The sequence below is a fragment of the Elephantulus edwardii genome, unplaced genomic scaffold (assembly GCF_000299155.1).
Source record: "Elephantulus edwardii isolate Elephantulus edwardi_28Jun2011 unplaced genomic scaffold, EleEdw1.0 scaffold00189, whole genome shotgun sequence".
Taxonomy (NCBI): Eukaryota; Metazoa; Chordata; class Mammalia; order Macroscelidea; family Macroscelididae; genus Elephantulus; species Elephantulus edwardii.
The window spans coordinates 1,805,266-1,824,234 of NW_006399939.1; the positions used below are offsets into that span (position 1 = coordinate 1,805,266).

Here is an 18,969-nt window from a genome sequence, read left to right on the forward strand (position 1 = left end):
CCAACACTAACTGTGGAGGCAACTTTGGAACATGGACCTCTGAACTCTAAACAAACTGGAAAACAGAATAGAGATCTGCAGATGTCGCAATGTCATTCACATGGAATTAATGAGGCTTAATTCTCAATTTTGAAAGAGATGAAAACCATACTTTTCATTTCAGCATTTCCTAAGTAATACAGACTAGAAAACAGGAATTTTTTTTTTCTTAACTAAAAAATAAACAAAAAATTCCAGGGGAAAAACAAACAAACAAACCCACCCAACCCCCCCCCAAAAAAAAACCCCACCACTTAAAGGAGAGCTAACTTAATTTGCTAGGTCCCCAAAATAAAATGGTGAAAATGGATAATCTAGGGCTAAACAAACCTAAAATTGAGTCAAATAGTTTAGTGTTAAAGAGCTGTTCAAATCCATTCAAATGCATGCAGTTCAAATCCACTAACTGCCCCAACAAGAGAAAGATAGACCATCTCCTGTGGGATTTACCACTTCTGAAAACCTGGTGAGGGTCAATTTTGAGTTGGTTCTGACTCCAAGGTACACAACAATGTGAAATTCAAAGGGGAAAAACAGAGAGTGTTGCAGGTGGAGCAGGGATCAGGAGGCACTGAAGGAGATGACGACTGGTGTGAGCAGAAGGGAAGAAATGTGGCCCTAAAATAGTCAGCTGCCAACATGCTTTCTTAGCAGAAGCTGTCTCAGCATCATATACATTATACTGGAAGATACAGGTGGTTCTTCTTGGAGCTGGAGACCCTAGTTTGGGGTCTGTGTTTTACTGAAACTGGGTCTGACTGCATATTTACTTAAGTGGAAAAGTTAATAAGGTCCAAGTAGAGAGTAAAGACAGGTAGAAACCTGTGCCAACTGTAAAAAAATTTTGCACTACTGGTTCCTTACTAATATTTTATGCTCAGGCTCCTTCCATTACTAAATGTTAAAGTGACCACTTCAAAAAAGTAGGAACTCCTCAATTAAAAGGGGTCCATTAGAGTCAAATGCACTTGGAAAGCTGTTACTGATTTTCTGGGGAATTTAATGCTATATGTCAAGCCAAGTAGAGATTACATGTAATCCTGTGGGTTTAAGAGACTAGTGACATTGGAAGTATTAATCTAACAGATAAGACTGCTTTTATTACCTCTCTCCAAAATAACTCCCTTAAAATAATCATGACCACAACCAAGAAAAGGTACTCTAAGTATCCAATGCTGGACACCATTTCATAGATCCCATATATGAAATCATGTTAACTTCCACTACCACAGAACCTATTTCACCTACCTGGGATGGAGGGGAGGTGGAGAAAGAGGTGGTACACACTTCCTGAGAGTCTTCCACAGATGGATATGTAACTCCAGTGTCCTCACCAGAAGTTCTACAGTAAGGAAAAAAGAAGAGTTTTATGGTGGTGGTAATCAACCTCCAAAAAGAAGCCAGAGAAGAAGGGAGGCTTTGGCAAGGGTTGTTCAGTTATGAGTTAAAGAAGAAAGTAAAAAATAATGAACTGGAAATATCCTCACTCTGAGTTCATAGTAGAAAGAGAGGGAACTCAAGCCATTTCAAAGCATCTTCAGGAGAGCAGCACCTAGAGACCTGATTCAATCTTTCTTTTTAGCCAAATACCTTACCTGTTCTATTATCTGATAGAGAATTTTCTAGGCCAAGGTTGAGGGCCAGACTAGGTCTTCAAAGGTCTTGTTATGTGCCATCAAGTCGCTTGCGACTCATAGTGACCCTATGTACAAGAGCCCTAAATGCTGTTCTATCCTGTGCCAACCTCGCCATCTCAAACACACTCATTCCCACCACTCTAATCACAGAATCAATCGATCTCATCAAGGGTCTTCCCCTCCTGCGCCGTCCCTCCACTCTGCCAAACATGATGTCCTTCTCCAAGGACCCGTCCCTCCCTGCTGAAAGAAAAATCTAAAGCCTACAAACTATTCAACTTCAGAAGTCCATCAAACATTGCATCCATACTTATACATATCTACTCTAACCTCTGAGAACTGTGTTTTCTGAGCTCTGAGCCTGGAGATACTTTATTCTAAACATATCAGAATTATATCAGATGGCGACCTGAAAACCATTTAATTTGCCAAAGGATAGTCCACAAGTAACTGCTCCTCTTGAAGTCCTTACGTTAGCTGCTACTAAGAAAAGTCTACCCAGTACAGCACCACCAACATCCAAAACAGCTGTGATTCTGAAGCCTTTCTCTAGACTGCAGGTGGGGGCACAACTATATGGTAGCACCAGGAAGGTTTCTGTTTCTTTCAACACAGGGCCCCTAGCCCCAAGTTTTGATTAGTTTGCTTCATCTCCCCCTGAAAAATGAGTGCTTTTGCCCAGTAGAAGTCTCAGAGAGTATTTGACAATCCTTACTTGTAATTACAGGGGTGCATAGGTGCAGAGCTGGGATAGGGACGGTCCACAAAATGATCAATAATAATCCCCATGATAGGCGGGGTTCTCTCAAATTGCCTGTAATGAAATAAGCAGATTCAAGTATTTGTTAAAATGCCTTCCAACCCCAGCAAATACCCAACATATCCCTAAAAATAAATATTCTGGGAAAAGTGGTTTTGGAACTTGCAAATTCTCTAGCAAGTGTACTTGTTTCTTGATTTTCATTCTTCTGGGGGGCTCATTTCAATAGCAGAAAAATTGAATTATAGGCTTAAGCTTGGTGTTGAGGGAGTGGAAGCACGCTTTTGGATTCCAACCAAGGCTTTTGCTTACCTGGTAGACATGAATGCCAAGTTAATTCTGTAAGCACAAGAAAGAGTAATAGTGCCCACTGGGGTGCCCACTGTCCCAACACGAACTGTCTGGAAGCCTAGTAGGAAAGATAAGTGATTAGGTTTTTTCCCAAAGAACACTGGCAATGCTTCCTGTCTGCCTTTCTTTGCCTGGGTCATGCAGTCTAGTGTCCAGTCTCTGGCATTATTGAGCATGATGTATGCAGCAGCTTCAATTTCCATCCTCCTTTTTTCTTTCAATTTATTCTACACTGACCCAATATTAACAAGTCAAACAGAATTCTAACTCCAGATAAAACTACTCCAAAAACATATAGCAAATATTCATTTAGGTCTGAGCAAGTCCCACCTGATCACATCCAAAGTGTCATATGCCTAGGCAGACTGAGAAAGCATAAGGAATTTGCCACACAAACACCTTGACTTATGAAGTAACTACATATCTACCCATTCGCCACTTAAGTACAGGGTAAAGTCAGGGCCTTCCAGAGGTTCTAGCCTTTTCATTTCTACTTTTTCTAAATTGTCGTTGCTTATAAAAAATATTTAACATGCTCATTAAAGAAATTTAGGAAAATGGACTAGAACTTTGTTTTGTTTTTAATGAATTTTAATGAGAGTTTACAGAGACTTAGGGTTTCCAGTCATTCATTGTTGCACAAAGTTGCTAGAACTTTTAGAGACATTATCTAGTCATCTCTGGTATTTCCTCAGACAATGTATCAATTTTTAAAAATCTTTTCTCAACCTGTATCATATATATTAAGATTACAAACAACACATTACAAATATTGATCAAGAAGTTAGAGGAGCTCTTAATACTATAATTATTTTCTTTCTTTCTGATAACCTGAGACCCATGAGAAGCAAAAAGCTAGATCAGGCAGAGAGAATTTCACTTCTAAATAAGGTTTCTACATCCCTTTTCAGCTTGAAGAAGTTATAGAAAAAGAGCTATGTTGCCATCTCCCCTCAAGAATGAGGAGTGTAAATCTCTCAGGGCCAAATAAGACAAGTCAGGTTCTGCTTTAAGATTTGTAAATGTTTATGATTAGCAGGAACTGCACAGCTGCTTCCTAGCCTTTTAGGATAACCAAGCGCAAATGTCATCTTTAAAAAAATTCAGGCTAAATTGCCCAAGTAGTACTTTCACAAAGTGCTTCCAACATCTACACTAGACATGACAATGTGAAAGGACTGAGTCTCCTGTAAGATAGGCCTAGTAACATCAGAGCCATTTTCACAGAGCTAAAATTTGGCCAGAGTCCAAATAATTAATCTGTGGAATTGCTTAGTTTCCCCAAGACTGGGAAACAAACAAACAAACAAAAAAAGGGTGGGTTACAATAGACAAAATGTATATGAATGGCTATATGCAAATGAACAAAAAATTTAAAAATACTAAAAAAAAAAAGTAACAGAATATTAACATTTCTTTAACAATAATTTAAAAGATAAAGTGTCCTTTTAGTGTAGTAGGATATCTGAAGATGGCTCTTTTTTTAATATACCTAGTTCTTAAATTTATTAATTTCAATGAAAATTTACAGAGACTTTGGATTTCCATTCATTGATTTTTGCACTTTTCTCCAATCCCAATCCTCCCCCCCACTATACTACCCTCTCGGAAAAGTAAAAAAGTCTTTCATTGTTTTACAACCCCTCCCCCCAGGTCCATTCCAGTATGCAGCCTCTGTTCTGAACTAAAGATGGCTCTTTATCAGGCTGGAACTCTTTTTATCTCATTAGTTTAGAAGACCTTAAGGAAGATTTCCTTATCAAGTTTAAGCTGTTGTAGTTTGCCTTCCCACCCTGAACATCACTCCTTTATGTTAACATATAGAACCTTCTGATGCATCACAGTTTGCTTTTGAAAATAAAAAGTTTTCAAAGTGCTTCGGATTCTCCTTTCCCTTGCCTCTTCAAATGATGTGCTGAATCCAAGTGTTTTACCCCCTCAGACAGATTAGACCAAGAAGGCTGTAGTTGTGCTTAAGTGACCTTGGTCTATCACTTGTGAAAAAACTAACACACCCACCCATATGGTAAAGTCAAAGTCAATGACTGTTGTTGTTATGTGCCTGAGATTCATATGTACAACAGCCCTAAATCATGCTCTGTCCTGTGCCAATCTCACTGTCTCTGACACCCCCACCCCGATTACCCCAGTCACTGAATCAATCCACATCATAGAGGGTCTTGTCCTTCTCCAAGCACCTGTCTCTCCTTACAACATGTCCAAAGCATGTCAGACGAAGCCTCGGAATCCTTGGCTCCAAGGGGCAGCCCAGTTTAACCCTCTCCAGGATGAATCTGTTTGTTTTCTTAGCAGTCCATGGTACATTCAATACTCTTCTCCAACACCACAGCTCAAAGGCATCAATTTTCCTTCTATCCTTCCTAGTCATTGTCCAACTCTCTGACACATAATGAATGATTGATTGTAAAGACCATGGCCTGTATCAGGTGCACTTTAGTCTCCAGAGTGACACCACTCTCTTCAGCACTTTGGAGAGGTCCCTAACAGCAGACTTTCCCATCACAATATATCTTTTCATTTCCTGGCTGCTGGTGCCAAGAGTGTTGACTGTGGAGCCAAGCAAACTAAAGCTGTGAACAATCTCAATCTCTTCACCATCCATCCTGATACTGCCAATTGGTCCTGCGGTGAGAATCTTTGTCTTCTTGATATTGAGCCTCAATTGGTATTGAAAGCTGCAGTCCTTGACCCTCTGCAGCATGCATTTCAGGTCCTCCTTAGTTTCAGCAAGCAGGGTTGTGTCATCTGCATAATGCAGATTGTTGATAGATCTTCCACCAATCCTGACAATGACTAAGAAATCCATTTCTTACAATAAACCCTTGACATTACAGTAAGTTGTTTGTTGTTGTTATGTGCTGCCAAGTCACTTGTGACTCACAGCTACCATATATACAAGAGCTCTGAACCCTGATCTATCCTGAGTCAACCTTACTCTCTCTGACACACCCAATCCCATTACCTCAGTCAATAAGCCAATCCATTTCATTCAGGGATCTCCTCTCTTTCACTGTCCCTCCACCCTCCCAAGCATGATTCCTGAAAGCAGATTTCCCAAAGCAATTACTCAGCTAATGCAGGCAGCCTAGGAACACACATAAAGACATAGCCTGGGCACCTCCAAGTGTTCCTTCTTGCTGTTGTTATGTGCCCTAAGATTATGATTCATAGCACCCTCTGAATAACAGATCTGGAGCCTGCGCCATCCTCATATTTCCTGAAACATTAGAGCCATTGTGGCAGCCACCGTGTCGATTCCCTTGGTCCAGGGTCTTCCTCTCCTTCACCAACCCTCTACCTTTCTGAACATCATGTCCTTCTCCAAGGCATGTTCCTAGCAACAAGCTCAAAGTATGTGAGGCAAAGACTCGTTATCCTTGCTTTCAAAGAGCACTCTGGCTGCAACCTCTCCAAGATATATTTATTCTTTTTACAGTCCACGGGATGTTCCAACACTACAGCTCAAAGGCAATAATTCTTCTTCCGTCATCCCTATTCACTGCCCAGCTCTCAGATGCACAGTAAGTGACTGGAATGACCATGGCCCGAATCAGAATCACCTTAGTCCTCAAACTGACATCATTACTCCTCAATAATTTGGAGAGGTCCCTAACTCAGGCTTTCTCAGTGCAATACTGTTGGTACCAAGAATGTTTACGGTGAAAATTGTGGATCCAAGTAAGATAAAGTTGACAGTTTCAATCTTTTCTCCATTTATTATGATGTTGCCTCAGTCCAGAGATAAGAATATGTTTTCTTAACACTGAGATGCAATCCATATTGAAGGCTGTATTCTCTGATCTTTTGCAACAAGTACTTTTAAGTCCTGCTCACTTTCAGCAAGCAAAGCTATGTCATCTACGTAACTCACATTATTAATGAGTCTCCCTATGAGCCTGGTGCCACATTTTTCTTTAGAGTCCAGCTTCTCAAATAATTTACTCAACATACAGAGTAAATAGGTATGGAGAGAGAATACAACCCTGATGTACTCTCTTAATTTTAAACCATATAGTGTTCCCTTGCTCTGTTTGAACATAGCCTCCTGGTCTAGGTACAGGTTTCAGATGAGCACAATTAAGTGCTCTGGGATTTCCATTCTCAATGTTAGCCACACTTGTTATGATCCACAAAGGCAAATGCCTTTGCATGGTCAATAAAGCATACATAGACATTCTTCTGAAATACTTTACTTTTAAGCATGAGCATGAGAAATCAACCGCAGTGTGAGGATGATCACTCACAGAAGTGAGTTTTGGCCTAAGCCATCATATCAAGGGGTGGCTGGGGTGAGGGGTTGCTGGCTGAGGTAGGCAGAGTGCGAAGGATGCTAATGTAGCAGGAAAAGGCAAGCAATAAGACAAAGGCACAGGGTGGGGATACACTGAATGTATAGGTTATTCTGTAAAGGGAAGTGTCTTTCATCTGCTTTCCATAAAATGTTTGTCTGACCGATATTGTTCTAAAACTAAGCATTCAAATTAAGACAGATTAGGAAGAAAAACTGTCCATCCACTTCAAAATACAACAGGTATTCAAAAACCCTATGTATAAAAAAGCACACTCAGAGTAGACTAAGAGCTGTTGTACACAAGGTTGCTATGAGTTGGAGGTGACCTGCCGGCACCTAACAACATTCCTTCTTTACTGCTTCCAACTTTTGCTCTCCAGCCACAAATTAGCATGAATATATCTTGATTTCATGTTTGGTTAATTTCAGACTCTAATAACTGGTAAAAACTTTCACTTTCTTCCTCTTTGCCTCTAGATGCAGGAATGTATATTTGATTAATAGTCGTATTAAAGGGTCTTCCTTCCATGGATATGGATATGGATAATATCCTTTAACTCACAACACTGTATTTCAGAATAAAACTTGAAATTGTTTGAAGCAGTTGGATTCTGGGAGGAAGGTAGGTTTTATTTACTTAACAATCAGGTGTGATCTGTTTGTTTTTATTTAATTAACAAGGAGTTGTGGCATGGAAGGATCTTATTCAAACTAATTAGGACCTGGTGGGTGGGCCTTTGTGATTAAAAGTTGGTTGGTACAAAGACTGATTTGCTATTAAGAGTTACAAACTAGCCCTTTCCCCCTCCATTTTCAGTGCTTGGGGTATTTCCTCCCTTTTTCTTATCTACCTCTACTGCCTACCTCCAGACACAGCTGACATCATGAGCTTCTGAGACAACAAGACCACCACCAGTCTCCAGGTCCTCAATGATTACCTGGCCAACAAGAGCTACATCAAAGGGTACGTGCCATCGCAAGCAGATGTGGTGATGTTTGAAGCCATCTCCAGCCCCCCACCTGCCAACCTGTGTTATGCTATATGTTGTTATAATCACCTCAAGTCTTATGAGAAGGAAAAGGCAAGCCTGCCAAGAATGAAGAAAGCTTTGGGCAAGTATGGCCCTGCTATTGTGGGAGGTACTATAAGAAGTAGAGCGGCAGACACTAAAGGTGACAATGACATTGATCTCTTTGGATCTAATGAGGAGGAGAAAAGTGAAGAAGCAAAGAAGCGAAGAGGATCTTGCATAGTATGAATCAAAGCCAAAAAACCCCTGCACTTGTTGCCAAGTATTCAATCTTACTAGACATGAAAGAGGCATGGCAAAACTGAAAGAGTGCATTAGAAGAATTCAGGCAGATGGTTTGGTCTGGGGCTCTTCTAAGCTAGTATTGGTCGGATGTGGAATTAAGAAGCTTCAAATAGTGTGTAACTGAAGATGATAAAGCTGGCATATAAAGGCTGGAAGAACAGATAACTGCTTTTGAAGACTAAGGGCAATCCACTTAAGTGTGGCCACTTTCAACATAACACAAAGTCCATTTGCATCCATCAATTAAAATAAAAACTTTAAAAACAAACAAAAAAAGAGCTACAAACTAAACTGTCAGTTAATTGTGTTTGGAAAGAACATTATTCTAACTGGTGCAGCACTTGTCTGTCAGTTTGCTACAATGAGGTAACTTGTGAGTTGCTGTGGAAGGTATGCCACTGGTGTGACAAATGCCACAAGGGTTACTCATCGTAGACAGATTTTGGTAGAGCTTCCAGATTAAAGATTAGATTGATTAGAGCTTCCTAGTCAGGAAGGAGGATTGGTCATCTACTTCTTGAATAACAGGTCTCTGAAAACCCTATGAATAGTAGAAGAATGTGAATAATTATAGTAGTAGTGGTAGAGCCCAGACTAGAAGTCTGGAAAAATAATGGGAAACATCATTTAATAATTGGAACTTAGCTTGGTAGGGTGGAGGGACAGCGCAGGAGGGGAAGGCCCCCTATGAAGTGGATTGATTCAGTGACTGGGGTAATCGGGATGGGTGTATTGGAGATGGTGCAACTGGCACAGGACAGAGCAGAGTTTAGGGATGCTGTACATAGGGTCGCTATGAGTCGCAAGTGACTTGACAGCACATAACAAGAAGCTTAAATATTGGAAAACTAAAAATTGTGAAAAATGAAATGGAACACATGAACACTGACATATGAGGTACTACAGAGATGAGATGGACTAGCTTTGGTCACTTTGAATCAGATCATCATGGAATAATATGCTGGGAATAAAAAACAGAAGAATGGTGTTGCATTCACAGTCAAAAAGTCAATTTCAAGTTCTATCCTGAAATACAATGTTGTGAGATGGATAGGAAGCAAGTTAAAAAGACCATGGCTTAGATCGGGAACACTACACTCTTTAATCTGGTATCACTGCTCTTTATCTCTTTTTTTATTTTTTATTATTTTATGTATATACCATCAAATTGGATCTGACTGGTACGGGAGGAGATAGTCTCTCCTTCTCCAGCAGAGCATCTGGTGGATTCGAACCATGTACCTCTGGGATTGCAGTGCAACTTCTTGCCAGTAGGCCACCAGAACTCCCTTTACTCTTTCTCTTTAGTTCACTGAAGAATTTGACAACAGAGTACCCTAATGCAACATGCCTTCTGATTTCCTGACTACCATATGTGTTGATTGCAGAAGTAAAATGAAATTATTGACAACTTCAATTTTTTCTCTATCATAAGGTTCCCTATTTGTCTGATGATGAGGATTTCTGTGTCCCTGATGTTGAGATATAATCAATATTAAATGTCATCTGATCCTCTGTGATATTTCAAGTCTTCATTTTTTGCAAGCAAAGCAGTGTTATCTGCATAAAGCAGGTTGCCGTTTTAATCCAAGCAGCATTCCCTTGTCTGTGTGGACAACAGCTTTTTGTTATATGTATCAGTTTCCGCAAGAACAAGTGTTCTGGGATTCATATTCTTCTGAATGTTAGTTATAATTTGTTAAAATCCACACAATCAAATGCCTTTGCACAGTCAATAAAACACAAGTAAACATCTTTCAGGTATTCTGTTTTCAGTCAAGATTCACCTGACATCAGCAATGATCTCCCTTGTTCACAGTCGGTGTCTTCTGAATCTAGCCTGAATTTCTGATGGCTCCCTGTCAATTTCTGGTGGCTCCAGTTGTTTTTTAATAGTAAGATTTTACTTGCATGTGATATTAATGGCATTGTTTGGTAACTTCTACATTTTGTTGGATCACATTTTCTGGTACAACAGAATGTGGAAATGGAAATAAACATGGATCTCTTTTATTGGCCAGATAGCTGCCTTCGATTAGGAATAGGCTATCCCTAACACAGGTTCAAACTGTCTTCCTGTCAAACATTCTTCTAGGTGGTATAGCACTGGTCTGTGCATTGCTGTACAAAGGTAACTCGTGGTTGCTGTGATGCTGAAGCCTGTGACAATGATGTGCCAATCGCGGTAATGGGCACCCATGGTGGACAGTGTTGGCTGGAGCTTCCCAACTAAATCAAGCCTGGAAGCAGGAGCGGCATCCACTTCCAAAATGGCTTGCCTCTGGAAACTATGTATGAACAGTGCTCAGGCTGTTCGTTCATAGGGTCGCTGTGAGTTGTCTACGACTCGACGGCATTAAACAAGAACAACAACAACATCCCTAACACACATAGGGCTACATCTGTTTGTAGAAAAAACCTCAACTGGTAACCCTTATCAACTCTTCTTTTGATGCTTCTTGCATCATTCAAGATTTGGCCCGCAGAATCCTTCAGTACTGCAAATCGAGGCTTGAATTTGTTCTTTAGTTCTTTCAGCACTGAGAAATGCCAAGTGTGTTTTTCTTTGATTTTTCTAACTTTAGCTTTCAGTAAATTTCATTAAAATTCTTTGCTTTATCTTCTTGAGCTGCCCTTTGAAATCTTCCACTCAACTCTCTTACTTCAGCATTTACCCCTTTTACATTCTTGGGAAAGTTTCAGGGTGTCTTCTGACATCTATTTCGGTCTTTTCTTTCTCATCTTTGAAATGAACTTTTGTCTTCTTTTTGGATGTTATCCTACAACTTATCTGGGGTCATTAGTTTTCAGTGCATCAAATCTATTCTTAAGATGGTTTCTAAATTCAGTTTCAAGTTAATATTTTGTTCCCTCTTAAAACCTTTAACACTGTTAAGAGCTTTAAGGTGCCATGGTGTGATCTGCTGTACGACCTTCTATAGGACAGCCATCTTGAAAGGGTTTGTTCAGCGATGACCAAGCACCTAGACAGATGTCATCTTAAAAGAACAAAACCTACAGCTAAAAAAACCTACAGAAAGACAGACATTATCTTAGAAGCCAGGTGACTGAGTGTACTGATTACATAATGCCTCCTTTACTGAAAATCTCTCCTTTACTGAAGACAACCTCGCCTTTCCCTCCTAAAAGTGCTATATAAACATGAGCTCTTCCCCATGTCCTTACCCTAGCCTATAAATATCTCCTCAGAACCTTTCATTGCTGAGACAGATCTGGAAGTTCATACTCCATCTTCTATATGCAGGCATAGATCATAAAACTCCTATCTCTAAGACTGTGGCTTTTTTGGTGGCAGGTGGCAAAACCATGTTTTCCAGTAACATTTTGACATTCTTTTCAGATCTAACTAAGTCCCTATTTTCCATATGCACTTGAAGATGAATTCCTGTCCTGGTTTCTTTCATTAATTGGCAAAGAAAAATTTGACATATGCTAACAAATTTTCATACATACCTTCTCCTAAGCCATTCAGCTGAACTTCCCCAAAATATATTCTGCAAAGAAAGAAAAAAGGTTATCTGAATCTTAATTCTAATGACATCTACTATGCAAACCTACTAGAAACCAATCAATAGTAATAAACTGTTGCTGATGCCTTAGAACTCTGGAATTGGCAAAGAATGCTGACTAGAACACAGACTGCCTAAAGAACAAACATCTTTTCTGGAGGATGTACAACCATGGTGTTTCTTAGAGTCAAGGATAGTGAGGCTTGGTCTGACACACTTGGGCATGTGATCAGGAAGAAAGGCAGAGGGTCAGAAAAGAGAGGAAGATCTTCAACAAAATGGACTAACACAGTGACTGTAATAGTGGGCTTGAGAATGGCAGAGACGGTGGGGATGGCACAGGACAGGGCTAGGTTCAGATCTAATAATGAAGTGGCTTTGCTTCTGGGGTTCCTTGTCTCTTCAGCTTCCACTCCCTGGTTTTACTGCCTTTTACAGAAGCCAACTTAGCAGATGTTACAAAGGTCTTTAGTTCCATGGTTACCACCAAAAAATTTCATCCCCAAGGTTCCCAACAAGTCTAATTCCACCAACTAAAGCCTAAATGCACCCTAGTCCCCAAGCCTCTTGTCCGAAGGTGACTGGTTCTCTCGCTCAACGGTCTGCTCCTATGTTATCTTGTGCACAGGTCTCTGGTTCTACTACTGTTATTTCCCTGTCACTGTATCAGTCTCTAGTGTTAAAATTTTCTGTCAACTGGAAAGGCCTTATCTTGTTCAGCATCTGCTGGCCTAGAATTCCTTGGAGATCTCCCTACGTCCTGGCCATTCCCTGTGCAGAAGAACTTCCCAAGGATGTGCTGTGCCACTACTGGTCTTCTTTCTTGGTGATGACTGTAGTACCTCCTTTCTGCTCCTCCTTGTTTTATTTACTTTTGTAAAACAAAAGGTATTAAAGACTATACTCCAGGGAAACTCCCCTTATATTCTATTGTTACCAGTGCTGGAAAAGCTTAAATGTTTTAAATTTCATGCTAATCATTTGTTTAGCTTATCAAATATGAGGAATTATTACCTTAACTTTCACATTACATCACTACATACACCTATTTTCTCTGTCTCGCTCACTACCATCAAGTTAGAAGTAACTTATAGCTGAGCCCCACTGGCTTTCCCAGGCTGTACAAGACACAGAAAAGGACTGCCCATCTTTCTCCCTCAGAGTCAAATAGTCAAAAAAGTTTGCCTTTTAGATTTGCAGCACAACTCTCTTTAAAAATGTGCCACCAGAGCTCCTTACATATACTTTAGGGGACACAATTTAATCCATGACAAATAGCAAATTTAGAATGAGTTGTTTTATAATTCCACAGAGGCAAGAGTATTGAAAAAATAGGTTTTTTTAAAAAGATGCAAATTAATCTCTAAGATCACCTACGAAGGTTTAAGCCAGTTATCTGCATACACAAGCATTCCTAATGGATTTAATATAGTATGTTTAACTATGTAGGATAGCCACTTACAAATGAACCAAAAGGAAGCACATTTAATATAGGTAAATGACAAATAAGAGTCAAAAAGGATCTTTCTATTTAAGAGGCTAGTAATTTTTAAGCCAATACTCTAAAACAGGGGAAGACAACATAGATGGCAACTAAAGTTTATTAAAGCCTTGGAAAAGTAAGCATGGTTAGGGTTTCTTGATTATTGCTGACGAAGTTAAAGGATGACTGGTAACAGGTCTTAGGTATTGGATTGTTTCAAGAGATTTAGTTAAGTCTTTCCTCCTAAGTCCATCCATACTGCAACAGTAATTCTGAAAATCAGTTCTATACACTTACACTTCTCACTCTAAAACCAATGGCTTGCCATTAATTTTTTCTTTCTTTTTTTTTTTAAATCATGAATGATTTGGGAACACTGGCTACATACTTATCTACTAACCAAAGGTTCAAACTCATTAGCGACCCTGTGGAAGAAAGATGTAGCACTGTCTACTTCTGTAAGCATTTATAGCCTTGGAAACTATAGAGCAATTCTGTTTTACATGATTGCTATGAATTAATGTAATACTTAAAAGCAGTAATTCATCATTGTAATCAAGGGAGCTCTGGTGGCCTAGTGGCAAGAAGCTACATTGCAATTATGAAGGTGCACGGTTTTTTTTTATTTTATTTTATTATTTTTGTGTGCGTGTACCGTCAAATCAGATCTGACTGGTACAGGAGGAGATTGCCCCTCCTTCCCCGGCAGAGCATCTAGTGGATTCGAACCGTGCACCTCTGGGATTGTAGTTGCAGCTTCTTGCCACTAGGCCACCAGAGCTCCCCTAAGGTGCACGTTTTGAATCCACCAGATGCTTCTCTGGAAAAGGAGGGACAATCTCCTCCAGTGCCATTTGGATGCAACTTGATGGTACACAACAAAAAACAAAAGAGAAAAATTCCAATATTTCAATTATATATACTGAAGGTACACACAGAATTTCAGTATATCTTCTTATAAGAAATCTGATGATTGTTTTATACTATAATTCTAGATTATAAACTAGCAATTGCTTTGCATTTAAGAAAGAAAACAAAAAAAATATATATAAAAAGAAAAAAGAAAACAAACTTTTAAATCACATATAATTATCACTAGGATAACTGTTTTGATGTGTCTTTTTCTCCCCCTCAATTTTTCTGTATACTTTTCTGACAAGTAGAGCCTCACATGGATGTAAGTTAAACTGCATGGGTTTGGGGTTTTTGGATTGGCCTCTAGTGTTCTGCTCTCTCACTTTCTTGCATATTTTGGGCCGTATGAATATAGTTCATGCTTCACTCCCCCACTTCTGGATTCTGCCATGTTGTACTCTCCCCTTGGAACAATGATTCTTCCTTATAGCAGCTGAAATTCTCTTTGTCTCAGCTTAATTCTTTTTATCCAGCTCAAATGTCTGTCCTGTTTTTCCTATCCACAGTAAACTACTTCCTCCTCTGTTTTCTTCCTGTTACTATTAATCATGATTCAAATATATAATAAAAACTCTGCTTTTATTATGTATTTATGCATATACCAAACTGTTTCTTCTACTGAATTAGATATTCATTATTTTAGAGATGCCGTACTGTAGTTCTTCCTTGGACCTTTTTTGGCTTACATTAAAAATACATTCAGTAAATATGTGTTAAGGTAAAATACTCAAAGGAAATTCTTCAAAGAAATGCTAACGAGTTCTTTACAATGAAAATTTAAATTAAATTTAATCTTTTTTAGACAGAAAATTTTAACGTAATCTAGAACACAGTGAGCTGTGGAATCCTCACGGGATAGTTTGGTTTTGTTTTTATTAAGTTTTAAGCTCCTTTTATCCTGTGTGATACATGTAAGTGTGGTTGCCATCGAATTGGAACTGATTCATAGCTTACCCTCCAGTAGGTTGTTCAGAGGCAGTTAATTGCACGGGAAGAGACTGTCCATCCTCCTGTGAAGCAGCTGGTGCATTTAAACTGAGCACCTTTGAGATTACAGTGCAGCTTCTTACCACTAGGCTACCAGAGCTAAAGCAGGATTTCAAAATCCATAGCCTAAGAATCATGACTATGTCTAGACCAAGGAACAATGAACTTGGTGGCTAGAAGGCTAGAGACAGTTGCGACAGAGGTTAATAACACACACTGAATCATAGGAAAGCTCTAACTAGCATCAATACTTCAGCCAATCATCTATTCAGAAAATAATCACAGAATACCTAAAGCCAGTCAGGTGCAGTGTGCAGGTAAGTCAAGAAGATGAGTATCTATTCTGTTTACCTGTACAATATTACATATTCATGCCCTTGTTTCCTGGAGAGTCTGTAGGCTGGTGTCACCCTAGTAATAGCAAGAAGAGACTTCAGCAGCAAGGACAGTCGGTTGTACACTGTGTAGGAAACTTTGATTTCTTTGTCACACCTGAGGAGCACACAGACATTGTCAGCATTCTCTGTTAAGCTTGTGTAAAGCAAAGGGGGAAAAAAGACAACTGATAAAGCAATGTTAATAAATTCTGTCTAAAGACCAAGATTAGTTTGGTAACACTGTTCATGAATTCTGATGGAATAAATTGTGCTTTACAGTTCAAATATACCATTCAGAGAGTATTATAATCAAAAGAGATGACTGCAAGTTATATGCAGTAGAACTATACAAATTTATTAATATTTATCATTATTGTTTTATGTTCTGAACAAAAAGCATAATTAGAGTTTTCAGTTTATCAAAAGAATGTTGAAGTCACAAAAATTTTTTTTCATGAACTAAGCACAAACAGATGATCATCAAAAGGTACTCAATGTATTTTCTCTAGCTTTGAAGTGATTATCTTGCTAAGAAATAAACTATCTCACTTAAAAAGGAGTAATTCAATACTGCAATTATGAATACTGAATGTGCAAACATAATTTCAATGTACCATTTTATGAGGAATCTGGAGAAATGACTGTTTTGTGCTGTAACTGTGGATTATAACCTGCCAATTGCTTTGTATTTAAGAAAAATAACTCCCACATCATACATAATTATCACTAAGATATTTCTTTTGATGTGCTTTTCCCCTCAATTTTTTCTATATACTTCTCTTGAAAAGTACAGCTTCAAACAGGAAGCAATGCTAATATGACTGGAAAGAAGAAAATTAGGAAAGGAAATAACACGTATTTCCAATCCATCACTGACAGTCTTTAAAAAGGAGCAGTGAGGGGGAATCTCACTGGACATCTGCCGCACCGAAAAAAGACAAAACAAAGTAGTCATATTACAAGAGCTTGCAAAGGATTTCATCAAAGAACTATGTGTACTCTGGGAAAACAAAAAGTCCCTTTCAGCGTTCACTGTTGCTCTCTCCCTGTGGTGTCTGAGGCTCTCGGGACTGGTGTTCTCTCTGAAGGTCACTGCTATGCCTAGGCTAGAAGCCAAGCATGAAGTCAATTGTAGCAATGACCATCTGGCTTTGTTAAGTGGTCAGAATGTCCTCCATGACTCTGATAGTCTCGATTTTCACATGGCATCATCTGTTTTAGTCCCTCAGCTACCACAACCAAGGACCCTAGGACAGAAACACTTACTTTTCATTCATTTCAAGACACCAAATTTCCAGTTCCATGGAGTCTCCCTGTAGATGGGACAATAGGAATATATTTCAGTATTTTTCTTAAAAGTGCCCTATTGGTGGTACTGGGTTTGTTTTAGCTAAGAACCAAATAGTTAACCATAAAAAACATTGAAAACTATGGTGTCATTATATGCCAGGGAGTCAACTACAAATCACAGTGGCATGAGTGGTGGGATTTATTGTTTCAGACTCACGGAAACACAGGGCTTTGTAAACTCAGGGCTTGGAAAGATGTACCGCTAAAATGGTTATTGTTTGCTGCTACTAAGCTGGAAAGAAAAGTTGAGAAGTCATTTAAGGCCTGAGATAGAGTGTAGCGAATAAAGATGAAACTAAGAATTTCTTTAAAAGTCTATGGATCTAAAAACCCCCCAACCAACCCCAAATAAACAAAAAGTCTATGCACTGATGGTTTTTAATGGTTATGCTGTAACTTTGGAATATACTGTAAAAATGAAGGATATGCAATGTTAAGATTAAGACACACTGTAAAAATTAAGGTTTTTGTTGATTTAACTATTCTGGATTTTGTTATACTGAAATATACTGTAGACTCAGTAAAGCAGGATATATTTGATGGATACCAATGTATTCTTCTACACAGCAATGTTAATGAATACTAAATGTTAAAATGATGTGATATATGATAATTTAGAGGAAGACTGTAAGCCAGATGAATATTAACTAGATATTCAAAAGGGGAAAATTTGTACTAAAGGAATGGCTGTAATAAGTAGTAGAATTTGGTAGAGAGCATGGGTCTTAGCCTGTGAAAGATTAAGCCTCATCCAGTACCCTATGGAGAGTTACATTTGAAAAAAGTCAAAAAAGAAAGATTCTGCTAACCCGTTGAAGCAAGGTAAAGCTGGGGCTCATCAGAACGCCCATTCAAGACCTGGGGTTAAAGGAATCTGGCAAGTATGCTTAACTCATGATGACCATTTGGGTCTACTTGATGAGTCCAATGAGTCCACTTGATGAGCAGTAATGAAGTGAGGCGGGGTTTGGACATGTTCCTTAGGCACTGTCCCCCTAGCATGATGAATGGATAAGTGAAGAAGGGCATTACTAGCCTATGGAGCAGGAGTCCTGAGGACCCCTAATGTAGTCACTTAGCCCATATAAGGCTAAGGTTGAGTAAAGGGACCAGCTAGTCTGCATACAGGAAGAAGTGTGGACTCTAGAGTCTGCAGCTGATGTCCATTTGGACCTACCCTAGGATGGCTGGCGAGAAGTTGACCAAAACCCTATGAAATGAAAAGATGCTTTGTTCTGTGAGCCACTGCTGATTGCTATAACTTGATAGTTTATTCTAACTGGTCCTTTGTTTATAGATGCAGATGTTAAAAATTCAACTGTGATAGAAGATTCTTCAGAGAAAAATACATGCTGGCTTCCTCAGAATACTAGTTTGGCAGGAATGGGCAAATCAGAAATTGTTGTTGTTGTTATGTGCCTTATGCACAACAGCCCTAAACTCTGCTCTGTCCTGTGCCAATCACACTGTCTCCAACACACCCATCCCAATTACCCCAGTCACTGAATCAATCCACCTCATACCGGGTCTTCCACTCTTGCGCTGTCCCTCCACCCTCCCAAGCATGATGTCCCTAAATCAATTCAAAGAGGAATGCTATGTTTGTAAGTAAATTTTGGTTGGTTAGAAAGATGATTTTCACTTCTTCCAGGGCAAATTTAAATATATATCCTTAGTATCCACATTCTGTTGGGTCACCCTTCTTTGGGATGGGAACAAATACCGATCGCTTCCAGTCAGTTGGCCAAGTGGTTGTTCTCCAGATTTCTTGGCACAACTTGGTGAGCATGTCCAGGGCAGCATCTGTTAACTGAAATATGTCAATTGGTATATCATCTATTCCTGGAGCCTTATTTTTTGCCATATCCTTCAAAGCAGCCTGAACTTCTTCTTTCATCACCATAGGCTCTTG

The 18,969-nt window shown here is 39.2% G+C and overlaps 1 protein-coding gene across 4 annotated transcripts in view; it reads right to left on the reverse strand.

Annotated features, from left to right (window-relative positions):
* The window catches only part of ATG13 (autophagy related 13), a 62,159-nt gene that overhangs the window by 8,928 nt on the left and 34,262 nt on the right, over positions 1-18,969 (reverse strand). For all 4 annotated transcript variants that reach the window (XM_006896720.1, XM_006896719.1, XM_006896718.1 and 1 more), the window contains exons 4-9: positions 16,974-17,020; positions 15,682-15,822; positions 11,890-11,930; positions 2,749-2,845; positions 2,392-2,490; positions 1,288-1,381 (exon numbers count right to left, since the gene is read on the reverse strand). In XM_006896720.1, coding sequence (XP_006896782.1) covers positions 1,288-1,381; positions 2,392-2,490; positions 2,749-2,845; positions 11,890-11,930; positions 15,682-15,822; positions 16,974-17,020 — 519 coding nt within the window. The remainder of the gene's footprint in view (positions 1-1,287; positions 1,382-2,391; positions 2,491-2,748; positions 2,846-11,889; positions 11,931-15,681; positions 15,823-16,973; positions 17,021-18,969) is intronic.